This window comes from Ooceraea biroi, chromosome 8 (genome assembly GCF_003672135.1).
Source record: "Ooceraea biroi isolate clonal line C1 chromosome 8, Obir_v5.4, whole genome shotgun sequence".
Lineage (NCBI taxonomy): Eukaryota > Metazoa > Arthropoda > Insecta > Hymenoptera > Formicidae > Ooceraea > Ooceraea biroi.
In genome coordinates, this window is record NC_039513.1 from 10,760,847 (window position 1) to 10,782,553 (window position 21,707).

At 39.3% G+C, this 21,707-nt stretch overlaps 4 protein-coding genes and 1 long non-coding RNA gene across 7 annotated transcripts; 2 read left to right on the top strand and 3 right to left on the bottom strand.

Moving 5' to 3' along the window:
• Window positions 1-458: 458 nt before the first annotated feature.
• On the bottom strand, window positions 459-5,080 carry LOC105275493 (ras-related C3 botulinum toxin substrate 1). Its single transcript, XM_011332362.3, has 3 exons — window positions 4,339-5,080; window positions 2,602-2,813; window positions 459-2,227 (listed from the first exon to the last, which is right to left on the bottom strand). Exons 1-3 carry the CDS (start codon window positions 4,706-4,708, stop codon window positions 1,925-1,927), a joined length of 885 nt encoding a protein of 294 aa, XP_011330664.1. The 5' UTR covers window positions 4,709-5,080; the 3' UTR covers window positions 459-1,924.
• A 288-nt stretch (window positions 5,081-5,368) lies between these two features.
• LOC105275494 (phosphatidylserine decarboxylase proenzyme, mitochondrial) lies at window positions 5,369-8,362 on the top strand. 2 transcript variants are annotated; one of them, XM_011332364.3, is made up of 6 exons: window positions 5,369-5,461; window positions 5,668-5,860; window positions 5,944-6,178; window positions 6,265-6,498; window positions 6,597-6,879; window positions 6,951-8,362. In XM_011332364.3, the coding sequence occupies exons 2-6, from the start codon at window positions 5,826-5,828 to the stop codon at window positions 7,418-7,420; spliced, it is 1,257 nt and encodes a 418-aa protein (XP_011330666.1). In that variant the 5' UTR covers window positions 5,369-5,461; window positions 5,668-5,825; the 3' UTR covers window positions 7,421-8,362. The 2 variants fall into 2 exon arrangements, with proteins under 2 accessions (XP_011330666.1, XP_011330665.1); XM_011332363.3 differs by having other exon boundaries at window positions 5,407-5,860.
• A 539-nt stretch (window positions 8,363-8,901) lies between these two features.
• LOC105275492 (CB1 cannabinoid receptor-interacting protein 1) lies at window positions 8,902-16,592 on the top strand. Its single transcript, XM_011332361.3, has 2 exons — window positions 8,902-9,582; window positions 14,913-16,592. Exons 1-2 carry the CDS (start codon window positions 9,407-9,409, stop codon window positions 15,235-15,237), a joined length of 501 nt encoding a protein of 166 aa, XP_011330663.1. The 5' UTR covers window positions 8,902-9,406; the 3' UTR covers window positions 15,238-16,592.
• LOC105275491 lies at window positions 9,735-14,906 on the bottom strand. Its single transcript, XR_893236.3, has 2 exons — window positions 12,349-14,906; window positions 9,735-12,252 (listed from the first exon to the last, which is right to left on the bottom strand). It is a non-coding gene; the product is annotated as an uncharacterized LOC105275491 (long non-coding RNA).
• Window positions 16,593-16,597: 5 nt separating the features above from the next.
• Window positions 16,598-21,584, bottom strand: LOC105275490 (RNA polymerase II-associated protein 1). 2 transcript variants are annotated; one of them, XM_011332360.3, is made up of 8 exons: window positions 20,831-21,584; window positions 20,090-20,762; window positions 19,457-19,955; window positions 19,118-19,287; window positions 18,859-19,018; window positions 18,490-18,769; window positions 18,219-18,322; window positions 16,598-18,142 (listed from the first exon to the last, which is right to left on the bottom strand). In XM_011332360.3, exons 1-8 carry the CDS (start codon window positions 21,305-21,307, stop codon window positions 16,762-16,764), a joined length of 3,744 nt encoding a protein of 1,247 aa, XP_011330662.2. In that variant the 5' UTR covers window positions 21,308-21,584; the 3' UTR covers window positions 16,598-16,761. The 2 variants fall into 2 exon arrangements, with proteins under 2 accessions (XP_011330662.2, XP_011330660.2); XM_011332358.3 differs by having other exon boundaries at window positions 18,490-18,772; window positions 20,831-21,583.
• Between the last annotated feature and the right edge of the window lie 123 nt (window positions 21,585-21,707).

The window sequence follows — 21,707 nt, forward strand, 5'->3', positions numbered from 1 at the left end:
TACTAATTGTAAATTTTATTTTGCTATAACCTCCTATTGAAATATGTTTTCCTAATACCTCGCCGCTCCAAACCAACACGTGTGTTTTCTAGCTATAATCACTCTCACTTTTAATTTGTGTAACTTCCTGTGGAAATATATTCTGATAACTTCGACATGATGCTTTATGGAATAAAGTAATAATTAACCAAACTTTATACCATATCATACATTTATCATTTTCAGAAAAGAATGATTTTAAATCGTCAAAAAATATCAAATTATATCAAAAGTTTATTAAATAAAAAAGAATATTGATGAAAATAAGACCAAAATAAGGACTATGGAAATTTTAATTAATGCGTAATCACGCATTAATTAAAATTTTACAAAATATAAAAGGAAATAGAAAAATGTTATTGTAGTAAAAAATATTATTACTAATTTTTCAGGTATAAAATTGTAAATAACAAATACAATTTTAATTTGATGAATAAATACTTATTTATATACAATTTATTTTTGATGTGCCACATGATAAAAGTAAAGTATTATAGTAAATTAAGCCTATGATATTATGCAGATATCATTATTACTATTTTTGAATTTTACCTGCAGTCTTATTCGTACAATTCCATATGCAACACACAGTAAAATCACCGGAAGAAAGTTTCGATTAAGATCACAGCAACTTTTCTATCGACTTCAAGTACGTATAGATCGTCGAGTACTCGCGTTTATTCGCATCTACTACTCTCCCCGCTAATTATTGTATACGATATTCTCTTATCATTAATTGTTTCGCTTGTAGAAACACTACTACATCACATATGTTATATAATATATAAAAACCATATATTTTATACGAAATATCATTGCATCCATTATCAGCGTCACTTGTATTGTATAAATTCTAAATACATGTGATGTCACACGATTACCGTCGCTTTGCGAAAATGGCGATTAAAGCTACTGTTACTCTACTAAAATACCGATATATCAAAGATATTAAAAAATAAATATATATATATATATTTGTATATGTATGATGTTGCAACAAGTAAAAAATATACAATCGTTATATACGCCACGTGGTCGCAAAAAGGGGCCATCTAATATCCCCTGGATGAGAACTGGGAGAAAACTGATCTTTATCACGACTGTTAAAACAGACATATACGTACATGTACGAAAAATCACAACCAACGAGTAGCCAATTACTATACTAGTAACAAAAATAATGGTTAATACGATTAATATTACAATAAATTATGCCACGTACGGCTTCAGGAATTTTACAAGGGCGGCATTTGCTCCGTCTGTCAGAATTGCAACTCGAACTATAACGTTTGCTCCCATACAACCAAGTGTCTCTCCCTCTCTCTCCTTCTATTGATACTATGCAAGTGTCGAGCAACTCTTAAGCACCAAATTCTACAATGCTGCCGAGCATCGAATAATTGTCAAGAACAGTTTACGTCCATTAGAGAATTATTTAGGCATCGTTATTACTGGCACACATTATTTTCTACCTCACATCATATATTGGTATACTGGGCAGTTATTAGTTAGCACGCAAAACGCGTAAAACACCATGTTAGAACCGTAGAGATGAACGAACTCTACTGGAGCAATAATTGTACTTAAAAATTCGTGTCAATGTCAATTCGTCCACTCTCAAATTATCTATTGATATATTCTCTTTGATCGCTGCCATAATCGTATATACATATATTGAAACAATCCGTTTGCCTAAAATCTCAATAACAATGTATCAGCTGCACTCTCTCTCTCTGCACTCTCGCATATCAAAATAAAAATTCAAAAAAACCTATGTCGTGGGTACGTGATACCAGAGAGAGGTGTGATTCTGACAGGGAAGAGCGACCGCCTATGATCACAGAGGGATTCTAAAGAAGTACAGAGTTCATTACTCTAGAGTTGTTTAGGTCTCGCTCGAAGACGATCGTTCCCAGCAGCATAGCCATCTGCGCCACAATGGGGGCGGCTTCCTACGCCGATAGAATAAGCTGGCGCCTCCGCGCCGCGTATTGAGGGCACTGACTATCGCCTGGTCGAAGGCCTCTTTGAGGTCGTGCTGCGTTAACGCGGACGTCTCCACATAATTAACAGCGCCTAGCCTCTGCGCCAATTGATGACCCTGGATAGTCGTGATCGGCGCCTGACCGTATCTCGCTAGTTGTAGCATCAAACGCACATCCGATCTTAAATCGCTTTTTGTCCCCACCTAAAACAGAATTACAACAACAATTGCTATATGCAATTTATATACATTATTTTATACATAATTTATGTATGTATTATATACATAAAAAAATACACAGTATGTGTATACATTTTTCTTTTCTGTGTTATAGCATATTGCGTAAAATTCTATTGCTAAAAATATACATGTAATAATATAAATCAATTATGCAATCTATTTTCAAAACTTATTAATTTACCATAATATTTTATTATTTATAAATATGATATATTTCAATAATACATTATACGTACTATTTAATATTATAATATAAACATATTATATCAGTAATATTAAGTTTTGAAAATAGATTGCATAATTGACTTATATAAATATATAGTCCATGTATATCTCACCAAAATGATTGGAGCATTGGGGCAATATTTTCGTACTTCATTAATCCACCTAGAAGTCACACTCTGGTAAGATGATGGACATACAACACTGAAGCAAACTAGGAACACATCTGTTTCAGGATAGCACAATGATCTTAAAGGATCGAAATCGTCCTGTCCTGCTGTGTCACATAGCTGGACATTTAATGGTTGTCCATCAACGTTAACGACCACTATAAAGAAAACAAAGATATTAGTACTGTCAAAGTAAGAAGGTAATATAGAAAAACATTGCAAATGACAGTCAATTATAACAGAAACAAAACTATCTTGCTAACTTTACCATATATATGTATATATACATATACAAATTAGTAGCTTTACATTAATTTTTATGAAATTGTATTTTGCACAAGGTCTTTCTAACTTTGAAACTATCTCAGAACTATTGGGTTGGCCAAAAAGTAATTGCGTTTTTTTCCAATAGATGGACATATAGATATCTTGAAATGTAACTAACTTCATTCTAAACCGCAAATTCATTATGTAGGTTAACAACTCACAGTTCAAGCTTGTTTTAGAAAAAGAAAGTACACGATTTCGTTAACAATTGTTTCTTTGTCGTCGATTTCAAAATGGAAAATCAAAAAGAACATTTTCCTCATACAAGCTCATAAAAAGTTACGTGATGTATATGGCGAAGATGCTTTAAAACTGCGGCAGTGTCAAAATTGGTTTACTAAATTTCGATCTGGAGATTTTAATGTGAAAGATGCGCCACGCTCAGGAAGGCCAATCGAAATTGATGATGACAAAATAAAGGCACTGATCGATTCCAATCGGCGTTTAACGACACGAGAGATTGCTGAGAATCTTAACATATTGAAATCGAGTGTTGAAAACCATTTAAAACGACTTGGATACATTAGTAAGCTCGATATTTGGGTATCACATGAGCTGAAAGAAATTCATCTCACTAAGCGTATTGACATCTGCGATTCTCTTTTGAAACGTGAGGAAAATGATCCATTTTTGAAACGTATGATAACAGGCGACGAAAAATGGATCGTCTACAACAACGTCAAACGAAAAAAATGGTGGAGCAAGCGTGATGAACCTGCTGAAAGCACTTGAAAAGCAGATATTCACCAAAGAAAGATTATGCTGTCAGTCTGGTGGGACTGTGTATTTTGAGCTGCTTGCAAGGAATCAAACCATTAATTCAGACGTATACTGTCGTCAACTAGATAAATTAAATGATGCCATCAAACAGAAACGTCGAGAATTGGTGAATCGCAAAGGTGTTGTGTTTCACCATGATAACGCTAGACCACATATAAGTTTGGTCACTTGTCAAAAATTGTTGCAGCTTGAATGGGATGTGTTACCACATCCACCATATTCGCCAGACCTGGCACCATCAGATTACCATTTGTTTCGTTCTTTGCAAAACACCTTGAATGGTAAAACCTTGACTGCTGATGAGGATATCAAATCGTTCTTGGAATTGTTTTTTGCTGAAAAAGATAAGAACTTTTTTGAGCGCGGAATCATGAAGTTGCCTGAAAAATGGCAAAAGATAATCAAACAAAATGGACAATATATTGTTTAATAAAGTTTTTGTTTCCCATGAAAAATTCGCCTTTTATTTATATAAAAAAAAAACGCAATTACTTTTTGGCCAACCCAATACATTGCTTCAAGATATATCTTTAAATCATCGCTCAGATGCATCAATATATCCAGAATTATACAAACCATTATAATTATCAAATGCGGTTGGCACATATTCACCAGGGAAGCCATTTGTGGAGTACGACACCACCAGGCTGGTCTTACCGACTGCACCATCACCCACTAGAACTACTTTGATCCTCCTATCAAGCGGCGTCGCGGGGTGCTCCGTCGCGTTTTGATTCTGTGCTCCAGCTGCAGCACTAACAGCCGTCGACGATGTTGTTGTCGCAATTGCCATCATCGTCGCCGTTGTCGTCATCGGCTGGTGTTGCTGCCTCGTGATCTGCATTTGCATGGCCTGTCCGCCCTTGAGCAACGGCCTCGTCCAGTTGGTGTGCGAGGACGGCGGCATTGTTTCGCTCTTGATCTTGCCGCAGCCGCGACCTTTCATACGTCCGAGCTTACCTGCTCCGTCACGCAGGTACGGCGAACCGCTCGCAGCGTCTTCGTTCTCGTGCGATTCCTCTTGGCGCCGAGGTGGGCGACGTCGTGCGTTACACCACTCGGTGCCTCACGTTCTGGTGCGATGTTGCCTCGCGCGCATCACGTTCCCGCACGGAGATGGAGCGTCATCGACGCGGTGAGCGACGGCCCATCCGATCACCTGGTGCGATCCTCCGTGACGCAATGTCGCACCTACCGTCGCTGTTTTTGCGGGCCCAGACGCGCAAGGCCGAGGCAGATGTCGAGGTCGGGACGGCGAAAAACAATGGGAACCGACGAACGAACGCTCGTACTCGCGTCAGCTCAGCTCGCGTGCAGCAGCACACAGTGCACCAAAAAAAGCCCCCGAGCCACGACGATTCACCTGCCGCGACGCGGAGCCACCTGTTATCGCGCCCCCGTCTCCTGGTGTGCGGCCCGTCGTCAGTGTCGGTCGGTGCGTCGCGCGTGCCACGCACGGCCGGTACACGCGCGACGCACAGGTGGATGCGCGCCGCGTGGATCATGTTACTCGTCGCGTTTGGTATCGTCAGCTGCTACGCGCGGCGCTCCGATACCCGACCCGCGACGGAGACGTTACGTGCGCGTGACAGCAATATTCTTGATAATCAATTTGTTTACCTGTAATTAGAAAATATACGTTCTATTGAAATTGTATCAAGTTAGATTAGACCTGCAGCGGCTTTTAAGATGAATCTTGGTGATTTTGTTTCGAAGAAATTTTAAAATATTGTCTTGCGACACAGCTAAGAATTCTTTCATCATTTTCCTAATATGAGTCATAAAATTGATCGGTTTTTACGTTAGATCAGTATTGAGGAATCAAAATAATAAAAAGTTTATTGCATGCGCGCTTAAAACACAATTATCAATAACAATTATTAAAACTTTCTCTTGTTACTTTAGGCCGTGCGCAGAATTCGAAAGCAAACTTGATTTAAATTTCATCAGGGCAAGTGCGTGCGCATTTAAATCTGGAGCCGGCTTGAGAGGACTGCGATGAAAACGTTTGTACTCACGTAATTTACGGGCTAAATAAGAAGAAAATAAATCGGATAATAGTCATGAATAATATATGGCGATTGGGATTCCTGGTTAGGTATGTTTTGTTGTTATTTGAGCATTATCATTCAATCATTTTGTTATCTCAATCTAACATAACCTCTTGGATGGTTCTCCCAGAGGATGTCAACATTATCTTTCACTGCGAACGGCACCGAAATTTACAACTAAGCTTGTCAGAAGATGTACATCGAGTGCCAACAGTAGACATGTCAAAGACGGTCGACGGTGGCGGTTGATCGTACCAACTGGAGTTGGGTTATCGCTCCTCGCAGTGACACAGTGGAATTACTTGCACAAGCATGGATATCCCATTGACGTAGATGGTAGGCCAGAATTGCTAAATGATGTCATGGTAATGACGTGTTAAGTAACGATAGACGTTCCCCTCCAATTGTTGCTCGTTATTATTAATTAAGGCGTAAAGCTCTTTTCTTGTAGGTAACATGTTACTGTTGTCTGCCACTGAGAACAACCAGCAGAATATGGGGCTGGTTGATGAGCATCGACTTGCCAGTAAGTCTGAGGCCGACGCTGTACGGACTTTATGCAAACATGTTTCACGCCAACCTGGATGAAGTAGAGTTGGATCTGTCTGTGTTTCCAAATCTGGTGGAATTCTTTGTAAGGGCACTTAAGGACGGTATGAGACCGGTTGCTCAAAATGCAGAAATGGTAATTTGTCGCAGGTTGCATTATGTGTACTTAAGAAAATTTGATATAGAAAATAACTTTTCTTTTTCTTATCTTTTTCTTTTTGCCGAATTCTACAGATCTCACCTGCGGACGGTAAAGTTCTTTATTTTGGACCAGTGAATTCGTGTCGCGTCGAACAAGTGAAGGGCGTAACGTATGATTTGAGACAGTTCCTGGGCGATTTGCCCGATTCTTCGTCCGCGCAAATGACGAAAGACGTAAAGGATAATTACGTTACTTCACTCTTAAAGAATCCAGACAACAGGTTATATCAATTAATTATTTACCTAGCGCCTGGTGATTATCATCGATTTCACAGTCCCAGCGATTGGAATATAAAATTCCGACGACATTTTCCAGGTACGTCATTAAAGCTCCGTAACTTGGAAAATTCATTTATGATTACTTCTCCGAGCTGTTTTCTTTCTCAGGAAAATTGTTGAGCGTGAATCCAAAGGTGCTCAGATACATGCCCAATCTGTTCTCACTGAACGAGCGCGTTGTGTACGTTGGAGAATGGGCGGGTGGCTTCATGGCTTATGCGGCGGTCGGGGCGACAAACGTGGGTTCCATAAAAATCTACTGCGACGGAGAATTAGCAACCAATATGATGCAGTGGCCGGAGACTGTGCACTGGAAGGAGGCGAGCTTAGGCTGCACACGCGTAGCCAAGGGCGACCTATTTGGCGAATTCAGGCTCGGCTCCACGATCGTGCTACTGTTTGAGGCACCACGTGACTTCCAATTTTGTCTGCAGCTCGATCAGACTATCAAAGTCGGTCAGGCACTGAGCGCGTGTTTCGACAAGCGAAATTCCGAGCGTGACGGACGACAGATCGAACAACACTTGGTCATGAACGTCGCACACAACTGGAAAGATATATGCAAGCCTAAAGTGTAAAAAAATTGTAAATAGTAATAATTGGCAAATTAAAGACGTACTCGCGCATCTTGCTCGCATGCTTGCAAGGAAGCTGAATTGTAGATGAAGCAAAAGAAAAGAAATGAAATGATAGGATTATCGTGAAGAACCGTGCGCTAAAGATTCCGGTCTTGCTCAAGCGTATGTGAGTATCGATTTTGATTCGATTATTTTGTATATACTAGCATTCGTGTACAGAAAAACTCTCATGCGGTTTATCTAAAATTATATGGAAATACAGTTTTCACGATACCGTATCCGTATTCGTTGCCTTAATTGCACGGTATCAAGCGTCACACGCAAAAGACGGTGATTTAGGATAAGTTTGACACACTTAACTTATCGCGTTGTGTCGTTTAGCTAATATGTGGACGGCGAACGAGTCGTGTAACGCATATTTTTCTCTACGAAGCCGTATGCGATCACGATGGAAAACCATATCCGGGACCACTCAGGCGCGCGCGAGATCATATTTCTCTCTCTTCCCCTTGTGCGTCACCGCCGATAGAGGTCGGATCATAAACTGTTTTAGTTGCATGCCAAATCGATCTTCGTTCGCAGTTAAGTCGGTCGGTCAAGGCCGTTAGATGAAACACTTTCCTCAATTAAAGCTCTAGCTCCCTTTTTAAACCGGAAAACAGTAGACACGTTGCGTGTTGTAAGTCTTCGCGCGTAGAGTATCTCTTTGGTTGACTCCCTTACTAGAGCATTTTTATCAATTCTTTGTTGTTAATATTAATGTCGCTTGAAAAATTTACTTTCTAAATTAATGAAAATCAAAATATCGTCCTAATTTGCCCAGCGCGCGAACATGACTACGCTAAACTAGAATTAATGTAATAATACGAATACATTTTCTGCGCATGAAGATATATTTTATAATGCGAATGCATAAAATAAAAAAATCTATTATTACAATAATTCATACTCAGATAACTTTCCATCGTATTATCCTTTATTTTATTCCGCTGTCTTATTTCATTTCGTTATTATAATCGAATTCCTCATGTTAGCCAAAAGATATTTGCAATATTCTAATATGCATATTATCTTAATTAACCACCTCCCGTATTCTTGTTTTAGTCCTAGAAAGCCGTAAAAGCCTTGTCCTGTCCTGTTCGATTATATACCATGCAAGCAACAAATTAAGAGCTGTCTTTGATGTGCATAGCCCCAATATACAGCTTCCGGATACGTGTAGGCGATATAATCGATGACGAATCGTTCATCGAAAAATCAAAAATATCAAATATCAGAGGCAAGTTGAATTATTCACCTATGCATCTAAAAATGATCAGTCTCGCGACATTATTAGGTAATAATTAATTACATGCTACTTCAAACATTGTAAATTTTGCTCTGATTTAAATTTGTCTTTCTTTTATATAAAAATTATTTAAATTTATCCTCCCTTATTTTCTCTCATAAATCCTTCAAATACCGATACTAACATTGTAAATTTTGCTACTCTGATTTAAATTTGTCTTTCTTTCATACAACAATTATTTAAATTTATCTCTCCTTATTTTCTCTCGTAAATCCTTCAAATACCAACACCGTCCTATGTATAGGATTCTTTCGTTCGCACAGATTTCCACGTCATCGCCTTATCGTCGCAAAAAGTTTAACGCTTGATCGAGAAGAATCCGCATTGGAAAAAGGTAGTAGAATAAAGAAGAAAGAGCTAGAGTGCCAGTGAGACGATCAGAAAGCGCACGTCACAACGTTACAAACCACGTCGTGACGCCGGATCAGTGAGCGTCGCGACGCCCGCGGCGCAGGTTGCACCGTCTCCTCTTCTTGCGGCTTACTGATACGTGTGCTGAGTGGACGAGGCGTCGCGTAACGCCGATGATACCGCGTGTTCGATATCCTGCGCGACCATTCGGTCTCTTCTCTCGCTACGAGGTACCAAAGGACCCTGCGTGAATCTGGACGATTATTATGGGGTTGCGTGGCGGCTAAATGGGGGCCGATGGACATTTTCGCGTGACCTTGTCTCTCAGGAAGGAACCGGGTGCCGGTCCGGTCTACTGCAAGATGGAGACGTCCGCCAGGTTCCGGCAGCTGAAGACGGTGAAGCTGAGCTGCGACGCGACCTACCGACTCGACATCAGCTTCAAGCCGCCGCAACTGTTGCAGTGGGTACAATAAATGTGCAATTATATACACATTATATGTATCAGACGGTCTCGATCGCATAGAGGGGGTATTTCGCGATTTTTAAGGGAATGGTAAGACAGTCATGCGGCAGATTCTTCACACTTTTTAAGTGAAAAAGTTAAGTTCTCTCGTCGCGCATCATCAAGTTTATTATTTTACTCGTTTCGGAAAGTTACGTATACACGTGTTTACTAGGTTTACCGGATTGAGTCTGACATATTGGCTCTATTCTATATATCGCTATTTTAATGTATTGATTTAATAACTTTCTACCATTATAGATAAAGTATTGTTCTAATACATATAAATATATAGTATTTATTATCGTCTTCCAGATTTATATAAATCGAATTAATATATATTTAAATTAATTGACTTTAACATTAAATTATCCAGGTTTATTTGAAACCATATAATAATAATAAGCATAGGAAACATTATCTGTTCTCGATGGAAAGAAGAGAGACCATAAATTTTCTCCGTGAAAAAGTCCCATACGGCTAATAGCAGTTTATCAGAAATTTATACGATCATCTTCAGCGCGGAGACGCAGTGTAGAAGCCGGCGATAAATTTTGACGCTTGAGCTCCTATGCTCCAGGCCCGCCGGGACGAGGATTACGATTTCGCACTACGTATATTCGGATATAAAATCGCTAATAATGCCAACTTAGCCGAAAATAAACTCGACTGCCGAATGCGCACATGAAAATATTTACTGTAGCTATAAATACTTAATGAAAAAAAGGAAAAAAGATTGTTATTCATGCGCGAAAGTGTCCTATGCGCATATGATCATTATATGGTTCATATAATCAATGTTTCATTATGTGGTATTATAGCATTCAAATTGTAACATTAAAGTTTCTCAGATTTGGCTAAACTAATTGGCAAAGATTTCGTTTTCAGGCATTTTAATTTATGCAAATACTACATATATCGCAATGAAAGAAGTCTACTTATATTTATTATTATAGAAGTTTTTTGTTTATATTAAACTTTACAAAATGTGCGAAACGAATACACACGGAACCGCATTTCGGTTACTAAAGCGCGTCCAGGGTTTAAGGATTTACTGTGTGGATCGAGGAGAAAAGCTAGAACGCGAGTTGAAATCAAATAAGCGAGAATGAACGGCAATAGCCGGCGTGCAGTCGGCAGATTAAATACGAGCGGGATTGATTTACATAGGCAGGCAATTAAGTATCGAAGTTCGCCGGGGGAAACGTTGCACCCGTCGACCGAGTTGACGCTTTTATAGGACGAGACCGCATTACGTATACGCGATTCCGGTGCGATAACTAGTCGCTGCGCTTACATACTGTAGTTTTGAAACGAGCGCAAGCTTCGAGTCCTGGCGTCGAATCAGTGGCGTGCGGGGGATTGGTCGCTCTTTAAACGTGCGAGTGCACCAGCTGCAACAACGACGCCTTCCCATTTCATGAGCGGGCGCAAAAAAGATAGACGTGTTATCGCCTTGAACTGCAAAACTTGCACCAGTCTCGGAGAATCGATCGCGATTTAACGGTGCACAGCTACTCGCTGGCTTATAAGCCAGCTGATCGATGATAGACCCTCATGTTCCCCGATGAGGGCAGAATGTAATGATGCAAGATGATCAACTTGTATGACACTTGGATCATCTTATCGCGGGAACGTTGAAACATGATGGATGCGTCTTTTGTACGCTGCTACAATCAGTTACTGCCGTGTAATGGATACGTGTCACAAGGATGAATTCAATCGCGCTCAGGCTTGAGATATTGCCTGCTCCTATTGCAATACGCCTGCAGCATCGATAAGCATCACGCTATAATCACACTGTAATTACGTTGGCAATAAATAACAATTGCGCCATCGTTGATCCGAAAAATGTCAAGGATTGCCAAGAAAGTCGAGCCCGTGATTACTTTAAATACATGATCTTCTTAATCACGCTGCGATTGAGATGATTAAAATGTAGTGTTCTTTATCAGACCTTTGTGATGAATGATATGAGAAATTGTAGAGACCGAAATTCGAGATGATAAGAGATATAAAATTATTAATTTTTAAGTTCTCAAACATTTTAGAACTTCAAGAATGGCGTGAGTCAAAGAGGACGAATAATATTATAAGAAAAATTGGGCAAATTTCAAGTTAATGATTCAGCAAAATTAGAAATAAAAATGTAAGGAAGAGATATGATTAACAAATAAGATTGGAATCGTTCCTCTTCAGTTTGCAGTCCAACATTTTGCGATGATTTATGACGCACAGATACGATTACGCGATATACACGCACATTGTATTTGAAATACGGTTATTACAACGAAATAAATGCATAAAGTGTCTTACTCCGGCGTAGTCACGCAGCGAAGCGTCCATGTGATCTTTGAAAAGTCACGAAGGCTCGCGTGTCGCGGCGCGGCGCGGCAGAAATAGAGCAGTTTTCCTGTGTCACTTTTCGTGCAATGGAAAAACCAGCGATGGAAAATTCGGCTTTCCTTGTCGACGTCCTTATCGCCGAAATCTCGCTGGAATTTTAAGCAGCCGCCCGGCTTATTAGTGCGAATCACGCGATGCACTTATTGCATGGCCTGCTTTTCGATTTTAGTCACGGGTGCACGATAACCGACGATCCCTCAACGAAACGTTAACTTTGTGTCACTGTCGAGAACAGATTAACGATTACAGATTAACTGTGCACGTTATACTCCGTTACTTATTCGCGGATTTCTTGTAAAAATTCTAGGTAACACTTACGTCCTATTGTTCGCGGGAATTGTTCCTCGTGCGTTAAAGATGATTGAAGCTTGCAATAAGCGTCGAAAAGTTCACCGTCCTCGTTTTACGCTTCAATATCCTTCACGGACGGAAGTAAGGCAGGAGGACACGAAATGTGGACAAACCGAGGAGCTTATGATGTTACGAGTATTACAGTACGGCGGGTATTGCATTTTTTACGGGTGATAATGCTACATCGACCGTGTGCGCTTTTATAGATGCCGACCCGTGACTACAAATGCTGCTTCGGTCCGCTTCATCTCTTATTTTAGGTGGAGCTTTCGCACATGTATTTTTAAGATCTGTACCTAGCGATGTATTTTGCAAGCCGCACGTCTCTGACTTATCCAGTTTAGATCTGAAATATTTCAGTATTTTTAGTAAAACTTGTCCCGTGTATAAATCATATTTTTTATATTTCCGTCTCAATTCACGTTTCTTATTTTCTATTTTATAAAGAAAATATTATACATTCTGAAAATACGTACATAAAGAGAAGAAATTAAAGTTCTTAATCTTTTTTCTGGAATTTATATTTAGCTCCTTGATATACTTTGTATGATAACAACTTTAATTTCGTTTCTTTTTAACTTTGACAAGTTCAATGTTAATCGAGCGGAATCTTAACATGGAAAGCTGATATACGAGATCTACAAAAAAGCCGGTGCATCTACGTATTGCCATTATAACTGCTCTAGAAACATAAATTCTAGTCACTTGGTTGATCAATGAACGTAAATTGCAATTCCTTAAGATCCAAACACACCGATTCTCCCTTGAATATGTATGTTACATGTCATCTCACATTTGTTATTTTTCGTCATTGCAGGATTCTAACAGGTCGCCCATTTCTAGATAATGATCCTGTCATGTGGTCATTTATCTTGAACGATAAGTTGATACACGCAACTGATACCGTGGTACGACTGTACACGCACAGGTCATTTGCACGCACTCGTCATCGCCTTCATGAAAACTCTAAAAATAAAGTCAGTCGAGCATGAGTCAAAGTCTCCATATGAGAAACTGGCACATTCTAAAGATATATGGACCTGTCGATCTAAGGATCAAAACATCCAAGAATACGGCTCAGTAAAGCACTGACGTAAGACCCAAAAATGCTGTATTCATAGCAGGATTCAAGGATGCAGAAATGATGGAACTACTTTCGTTGTTTACGTTGTAATAACTTATTGTTTCCATGTACGGTTGAAAGTAGGAGATCAATATGGCTTTGCCTAAAAATTCGAAAGCACTTTATAAGCACCGTTAAACCTTTAATTAAGTAATTAGATCAAACTATAGTTGACGTTACCGCATAACATATTAAATAAAACACTGAAAAAATTATATTACGATTAAATATTAAGAAATACAGTAATTTCTTCAAATGTTGTTTTTCATATAAGTTATACTTATCTACTATATTTGTACTATACTATAATTCGCTATAAAAACATTTCTTGAATACTTTTCTTTGCAAAGACTGACTGAATTGAGATTCGCCAAGTGGCTAAGAATGCTTACAATTCTCGAATACAATAGTATGATTCTTGTTTCTGACTTCTATATAATACTTTCCGAGTTAGATTGCTATTTTTAAGCGTTGGACGTAATGCGGTTTTATAACTAGTCGACTTATAGGAATGTTGCTGGTATACTTAATGATCATCGATTCGTTTATCTTGACGTTACGCCAGGCACGGGAAAAATATTACCAAAGTATACACACACACGTGGCAATCATTCTATCATGCAAAACATCTATTTTCGTTTCTAAATCAAGAAAAGTTTGAATAGGTCAAAAAGCATGTACTCCTCGCGCCTCATCGAGACTCACATCATTCATATTGCACACAAATTTCGTCGGTTATCACTGATAGACAATATTTTTGCCGAGTAATCAAATACTGTACTTCTCTAAAAACAAATAACTATAGTCTTGTCGAGAAAAAAGTGGATCAGCAAACAAAATGCTAGCGTGAGGATATCCAATAAGTCAACTTTTCCCTTCGTAAAAGCTCTTTATGAAAGCATACATTTAAAAGCGTGTACTTTTAAACAAGCAGGGATGTAAAAACTCAATCGATTTCCTATGTCCTCGTAATTCTTAGATTTCACCTTGGGCAGTCGTTTTCAATTAAATTATTTTAATGTGACACTGCGACGAACAATGTAGAAATAAATTAATCAAATCCGAAAGCACGTGTCAAAAAATTCCTACTTACTTTTTTAAAACAATCTGCATTTTAAAATATCGTCAAATTTAGATTAATTTTAAATGAAACTAATAATATATAAAAAGAGATAATTTTTCTCTCTGAAGCGTACTGCATATAAAACAGGCGATAATTATGAAAGTAAAGTGAAAATAATACGAGTATTATTATGATAATGAGCATGAAGATAAATATGTAAATGTAATTAACATAAATTTTAAGGTTTCAAACATACACTTCTGACGTAATATCAAAACTTCTGCGCAAATATCAAAAATTGTGCACGTAACACAATTTAATCTAAAGACACCCTGATATTTCCAGATCCCTGAGCATCGGCGGGAAACCGGTGGAGGCGATCGAACGCGCGAGAGATGGCACGGCGTGCGCCTACAGCGCTTATCACAGCACCACGGATATCCCGGCGAGCGCGCGCGGTCATCGGGAGGATCTGCCGATTGCCATGCGAGTGTTCGGCTCAGGATACCTGACTACGTGCCTACAGATCAAGTACTATCGACTGGATGATCAGAGTCATTGCGAGTGGGGCGCCAGGCTACATTGCATCGAGCTCGATTGCTCCAGCGTGGAAGGACGTCTGGTCACGGTCGACCGGGAGACTTACAGAAAACTCGGCATAGAATCTTAACTAACCGATCAGCCTCGCGATACCGCTCGTCATCAACGTTATCCGATGACGAGAAACCCGACGCCGCGCCGCAATCGATGCCTCTCGCACGCGATCGACCAGATTATGTCGGGCTGCTTTATGCTTTTAAACGATGAATGCGGGTTGTATTCGAGGCCTATCTTACATCTGAACGAATTCAAGTCTGTCTCGTGTTTTCAAAATCTAGAAGAGCTTCAAATAATAACACACAGGCAAATAAAATCGTTAATACTGACAAAGATAACGAGATAAAACTAATAAATTTTTATGTAAGCTTTCAATTGTAGCATCAACTTACTCATTGATATAGGAGCCTAAAAATTATAGCTCAATAATATTTTAAAGATGGGCCTCAAGTCTATTAATGAAGGAATCAGTTCATGTCGCGCAAATAATGTTTTTCGTTAAACTGTTTTTAATGCAATACAATGAGTAAATTACGTAAAGATTTCGCAGAAGCGTTGTCGTGATGGATGGATAATGAAGATCGATCGTCACCAGCTGGCAAACATTGCGTTCAGTATGGATTCAGTCATTCGAGGAAGCCAGACGCGAACTAATTCTGAGACTCTCTTGAGAAAATACCGCTAAAGATTTTAAATCAAGATTCCTTACAGAAAATCGAGTAGTAAATTAAGAATTTGGACTTTAGTTTTAAATTTCTAGAGTTTGAAAGGCATCTCGTATCGAGTGCATGTATGTACGTGTATGTCATTGATCACCAATTAATATTTAATTACTGGGTGAATCAATAGCGTAGCAATACATCAGTGAAGAAGAATGTCGAACATTTTAATTGAAATATCGAAGGAAAAGGAAGTTGCGTGATGGCGCGGTGTTAACTTCGCGATCGAAGCGCACGATACACTCCAGTGCGCATTAATTGTTAATGCCATGTGCTCGCTTTCATGTTATTTTTCTTATTTATTAATGATACTCCTGCTCTTTTTTTACATATTCGCACGTTTTAGAAAATTTAGAATTTTATAATCGTTCTCTCTCTCCCGTTAGTATATATGACACGACGAAAGTTTGAAATACGTCACTCGCGTAAATCAATAGAAGTATCCTAAAATGTATTGCCAATAATAATTCAATGCACCTCGGTATTCGAAAACTTTGGCAATCGGCGAAGTGACCAATCGATGCCTTTATGATGCTACGCTTACTGCTAATCATGCAGATTATTTCTACTCATTCATTCACTGAATTGTAACAATATTACATCATTGTATGGATGTATTGTATCTGCAATACTATATACCGATGATAATGCAATATCTGTACTTTCTATAACTTTGGCTATTTGAAATACAAAAATTCCGTAAAAAACATTAAAAGATAGTATATTAAATTTTATTATTACAATAGTATCGATAATATTAATAATTATTAATAGCACAATTGTGTACTATTAACGTCAATAGATGTTGATAGAATTCTTAACAAGTGATGTACATGTATATACAACCATAATTATCACGTCGCATCAGTATCTTACATTTACAACTGTGGTGGTTCATAATGCAACAATCTGTTCGCGAGATCCTTGTCTCGCAGCTTCTCAACTTGCGCTCTCATTTTCGCTGCCACTTTGTTTGAGCGCCTGAGGAACATTGCAGAGTGATGCAGCGCGATTAAGTAGGGTATCGAACACCATGTCTCCTTGACTGTTCCTCGCACCAGCGCTGTGATGTAACTCTCTATGAGAGACGTATTCTCTTCCTCTGGATAGAGATACTCCCTCAGCGGTAGGACCAACTTTCCCCGTGGCAACCTCAGATATCGCAACGCGCCCGCATGCTCCGACCACAGCAGTCTCCGGTAGTGCACGTCGTGTCGTTGCGCCAAAAATACCAGCAATGTCATAGCGAAGTGGTCATTGCCGTAGGAACTCGCGCAGAACTCCTCGCACAGCGCCGTGAACAGGTCAGTGAACGAGCTCAGTCCAGGTACCTCCGCACTGAAATTCAGTTCCGCGTGGTGCCTCCGTAGCAAATTCGATATCACCTTCGGCAATAATGCGGATACATCCTCATCTAAGTACACGGCATCGCAGAGATATACTAGAATCAATCTGCTGAACCTCAGACTGGGCGGTAGCCGCTCCATAAGCTCGGGCAAGATCAGCGCCAAACTTAGTACCGCGAGAATACTGTCCTTGTCTTCCCTCAACTTAATGCTTCTTTCGCATTTCGTGTTTTGTACTTCATGCACTCTATTATCCATCTTCTGCATATTAATTTCGTACGCCTTGACCAACGGTAGGAAGAGCCAGTCCCTGGGCATCGCCGCTTGGCTCCAATCGCCATTTCGAACAATATATTTCGCGTACAACGACGCTACGTTGGCACTTAAACCTGTCTTGACTTGATCTACCGCGGACGCCAGGTCTAATTCAGCCAAGTCGCTCGTGATAATCTCCAGACTGATTTTCTCCTTGGAGAGCGCGATTTGAAAAAGCTCCCTCACATGATCCGTGCTGTCCGCGGGTAACGCCGAGATGAGCTTGATAGTGATTTTCCATATGATGTGGGCTGTTTGGTTGTTGATTCTATTTCCCAGCACGGAAGCCGCTTTTACGAGCACCGTCAGGAGCCGTAACTCCATCCTGCTGTACCATGATCTCTCCAAGCTCCAATCGGCCGCTTCCAAATTCTGTATGTATTTGTGGAAGGACGAGTGTTCGAGTATCGAGCGAATTTCTGCCGTGCGAGAGTGCTTGCAAAACATCTCCATCACCGTCGCCAAAAAGGGTGTGCACGAATTTACGGAGAGAATCGGTTGTAACTCTTCATTTTCCATCAGCGCAGCCAAATTCGGAAGACAAGAGGGTTCCCGTTTTGTGGCCAAATTGCTGTCGCTCAATAAATTTGAAGTGGATCTACAAAAAAATAAGTATATTAACATTATTATAATTCTTCTTTTCATGCCGCTTCGAAGTAAAAGTGGAAACTTACCGAAGTGTCGAGAAAATGAGCTGATTCGATAACCATGTTGTTTTGAACGCAGATATTTCGTCAACGACGGACAAAGTCGTTGCAATTAGTTTCATTACACCCCACTAAAATTTGCAATATGTTTAGCTTATAATAATTCTAATAATAATTATTAAATATTAGACTCGTAATAATAATGTGAAAAATGATGAGAAAGTACATAAAGCATAAATATAGCCGTACTACATTTCACGAATTCGAAAGTTAATAAATTAATTTTATAATAATTTACCTTTATGTTAGATAACGATGATAATTGAGTGCTCCACTTTGCTAACAACGTGGATATGTTCGATCTCAGCGTATTTTCTCTGCTCGCTACGACAATTAATGTTGTGGCGTACTCGCACTCCAATTCGGACGCGTTTTCAATATCGTGATTACTCAGTAACAGCTGCAGTTGTGATATGAGAGTCAACCGGGCACCGGCGATGCTGTCTAGTCCTACGTCATAATATAGCAGCGACTGCCAGAGTCGCAGACTCTCGATGCTGAGACTTATACTATCTTTCCTACTAAAATGTTAAATGCTTTTAGTGAAATAATAGCGAATAAACACATATAATACATGGTAACTAAAATGGCGCCGAAGAAAATTTACCTTGTGTCACTGCTGATGTACGTTAAGATAGCGTGGATAACTTTGAAGTTATTTAATTTCTCCGCGACGGGCTCCTTACCGTACATGACGAGGACGCGACACAATCTCACTGCCGTAATCACAGGGATTCCGTAAACGTTATTAATAGCATCCTTCATAGCTACAAAAAATTTCAGCCTTTAAATATTGCTCGAGTAATTACTTATCTTAGCCAAGTGAATCTATTTAAATAAAATAAATTGTTTAATTAAATCGATACCTAATTGATCGATCGACAGTGGCATGAAATTATGGACGATAGTGTCCAGCAAGAGCGGCGTGCATGATATATTCAATGACGTCGTGTGCGAGTGTCTTGCAAGGCGAATAAGTATCTCCAAGGCACATGTAACTCCAATAGGTGGTGGATGCATCTCACTCAAGATGTATCTAGAAAGAATTACTCTCGCAACTTCACGTATTTATGGCAAAGTAAAAGAGATAAAATAAGAATCCAATATCGCCAACGCCTAGCTCAAAAACATTATTTATCAAGTTACAAATTTTCAAGTCTACTCGATCAGAAAAATCTTATTCCAAGTTGCGCTTTCCAAGATACCTAATTCTTAACAAAACATCCGATCTCAGTAACGTAGCCACGGCGTCCAGCTGCGCCAACTGATGATCCTTCAGATCGCTCGTGTCTTTCTCCTCCAATTGAGGCATCAATGTCGGTTGCGCGTATCCCTCAAATTCGTGCAATCTGTCCAGGCAGACCTCGTCCACCTCGCTGACCAAAAACGCTCTGAGTGCTTGCAGAGCTGACGTAACTACTGCCACGGACGAGTCGTCCAGCGAAAATCTCAGCAGCAGCAGAATATTTATTTGACCGAGAGCAATCAGCGGCGATGGGTTCAAAGCCTCGTCGTACCAGCCTTTGCGCGTTTTCTCCATGATATTAGCCATGGTGATAAGCGCCGTGCACCGTTGCTGTTGAGTAGCAGATCTGCTCAAATGTAGCAATTCCTGCAGGGAATATCCAGGACGTTCCGGTTCCTCTCCATGGTGGTAAAGACCCCTGTCTATTAAACTCTCATCTTTGTATGGCAGCAAAAGACCTGCAAATGGCAAGACATGATAAAATATGATGAAAACTTATTGATTAAATGTACTACTAATTATTGACAATCACAGCCAATCTTTATGGTATTTATATGTAATAAATAGTAATAACACAATAAATATTATTCACCATTGAAATCGAATCTTGCATTGTAGTCTGCGTTTGGTGTAGGCTCGTTTCTCTTCTCCTCAGGCAAATCCTCCATCCACTTTAGTTTCTCTGGCTCAGGGGCATCCATATGGAGCCATCCCTTCTGCTTGCTTTCGTCTAATATCTTCTTAGGCGAGTTTGGTATATTCAACTGATCATTTCTCGAATCTATACTTGTATCATCGTGGTCGTTCAGAGAAAGTTTAATTTTTTTGTTACTGGATACATGCATGTCTGCTGTTGCCTCTTCTGCAGTTAAAATGCTTGCTGCATCAGTCTCAAGGTTTATCTCTTTATTATCAGATACTTCTGCATCCATTGTTACTTCACTCACAATTGAAACATCATTGCTCCGCTCAGCTGATCTCTTTCTGAGCTTCTTTTTCTTATTTTTTAAAAATTCTATTAATTTCGGATCAAGAGTTTCCTCCAGTATTCTCTTTTCTTCCAGTATTTCCCTTTCACTCATTTTAGCCAACTTTTCCAGGTTTTCCTTGTGAATATCAGTGGCCATTTGGTTTTCTATTACGTTTGCTTCTTCTTCTCTGGTGCAAGAGGAAGAACTATTCCCCTGGATTTCCATTGGACTATTCTTACTAGATTGCAATCTTAACATATGTTCATATTGTATACTTGGCATGTCATTGGATCTCTAAAAAAAATAAATGATACAATAAGTAAAAATAGTGCAAACAGCATACTTTTATAAATATGACATACCTTTTGCGTAAGTATTGCTTCATCGTCAATTGAGATAATTGGAGGAAAGCCAGTCTCATAATAACGTACATTAGAATTCCAATTTTTCATTTCTTCAACAGAGTATTTCTTCTCTACGATATCTCCAAGTACTGCCTTCGGTATCGCTTCTGGTAAGTTGCTTAATTTTGTATAATCCACTACCTTCTTTCGTGATGTCTCTTCAATCCTTTCCTTGACAATAGGATTTATCACCTGTCCACTGCTTTGCGAAGCTACAATTCCTGTTTTATCCCGTTTTGTGCGAGTCATTGAAAATTGGGATCTCGGTTTGTCTAGAGTTGGAGCTTTCCTCTGTACATTGGCAGAATCTCTTGGATATATTTTCGCGGATGGTTTTTGCTTCAACTTTAAAAATTCTTCCTGTTGCCGCAATAATTCCTCCTCGTCTTCTTCACCTGCCTCAGGCCGTTTTAGATCCGCAAATTCATTAGCCATGTCTGATTATTCTAACCTCTCCTTCCAAAGACAAGGTCTTTGATAACTTTAATCGCACAGCAATTTTATGTCACGGCAAAAGTAACATGTATAATTTAAACTCTAATAATGCTAATTCTCAAAAGATAATATTACTGTGTCGTGACAATTTGTAAATAGTATTGTTATTAGATTTTAGCTTCATCGATGCGCGTCTTATGATAAACGAAATCAAAATAGCGTCAATGAGTTCTGTTCACTGAACACAGGCGCCGCCTCTATGCATAGCGTAGCGCTAGCGGTAGCTTTTGAAACAATTGAGCATTTATTACAAAAAAATAATAAACATATCAATCTTCGAAATATTTGCCATCATTTTCTAATACTTTTCCTCTATCCACTATAACGAATTTCCTCTTGA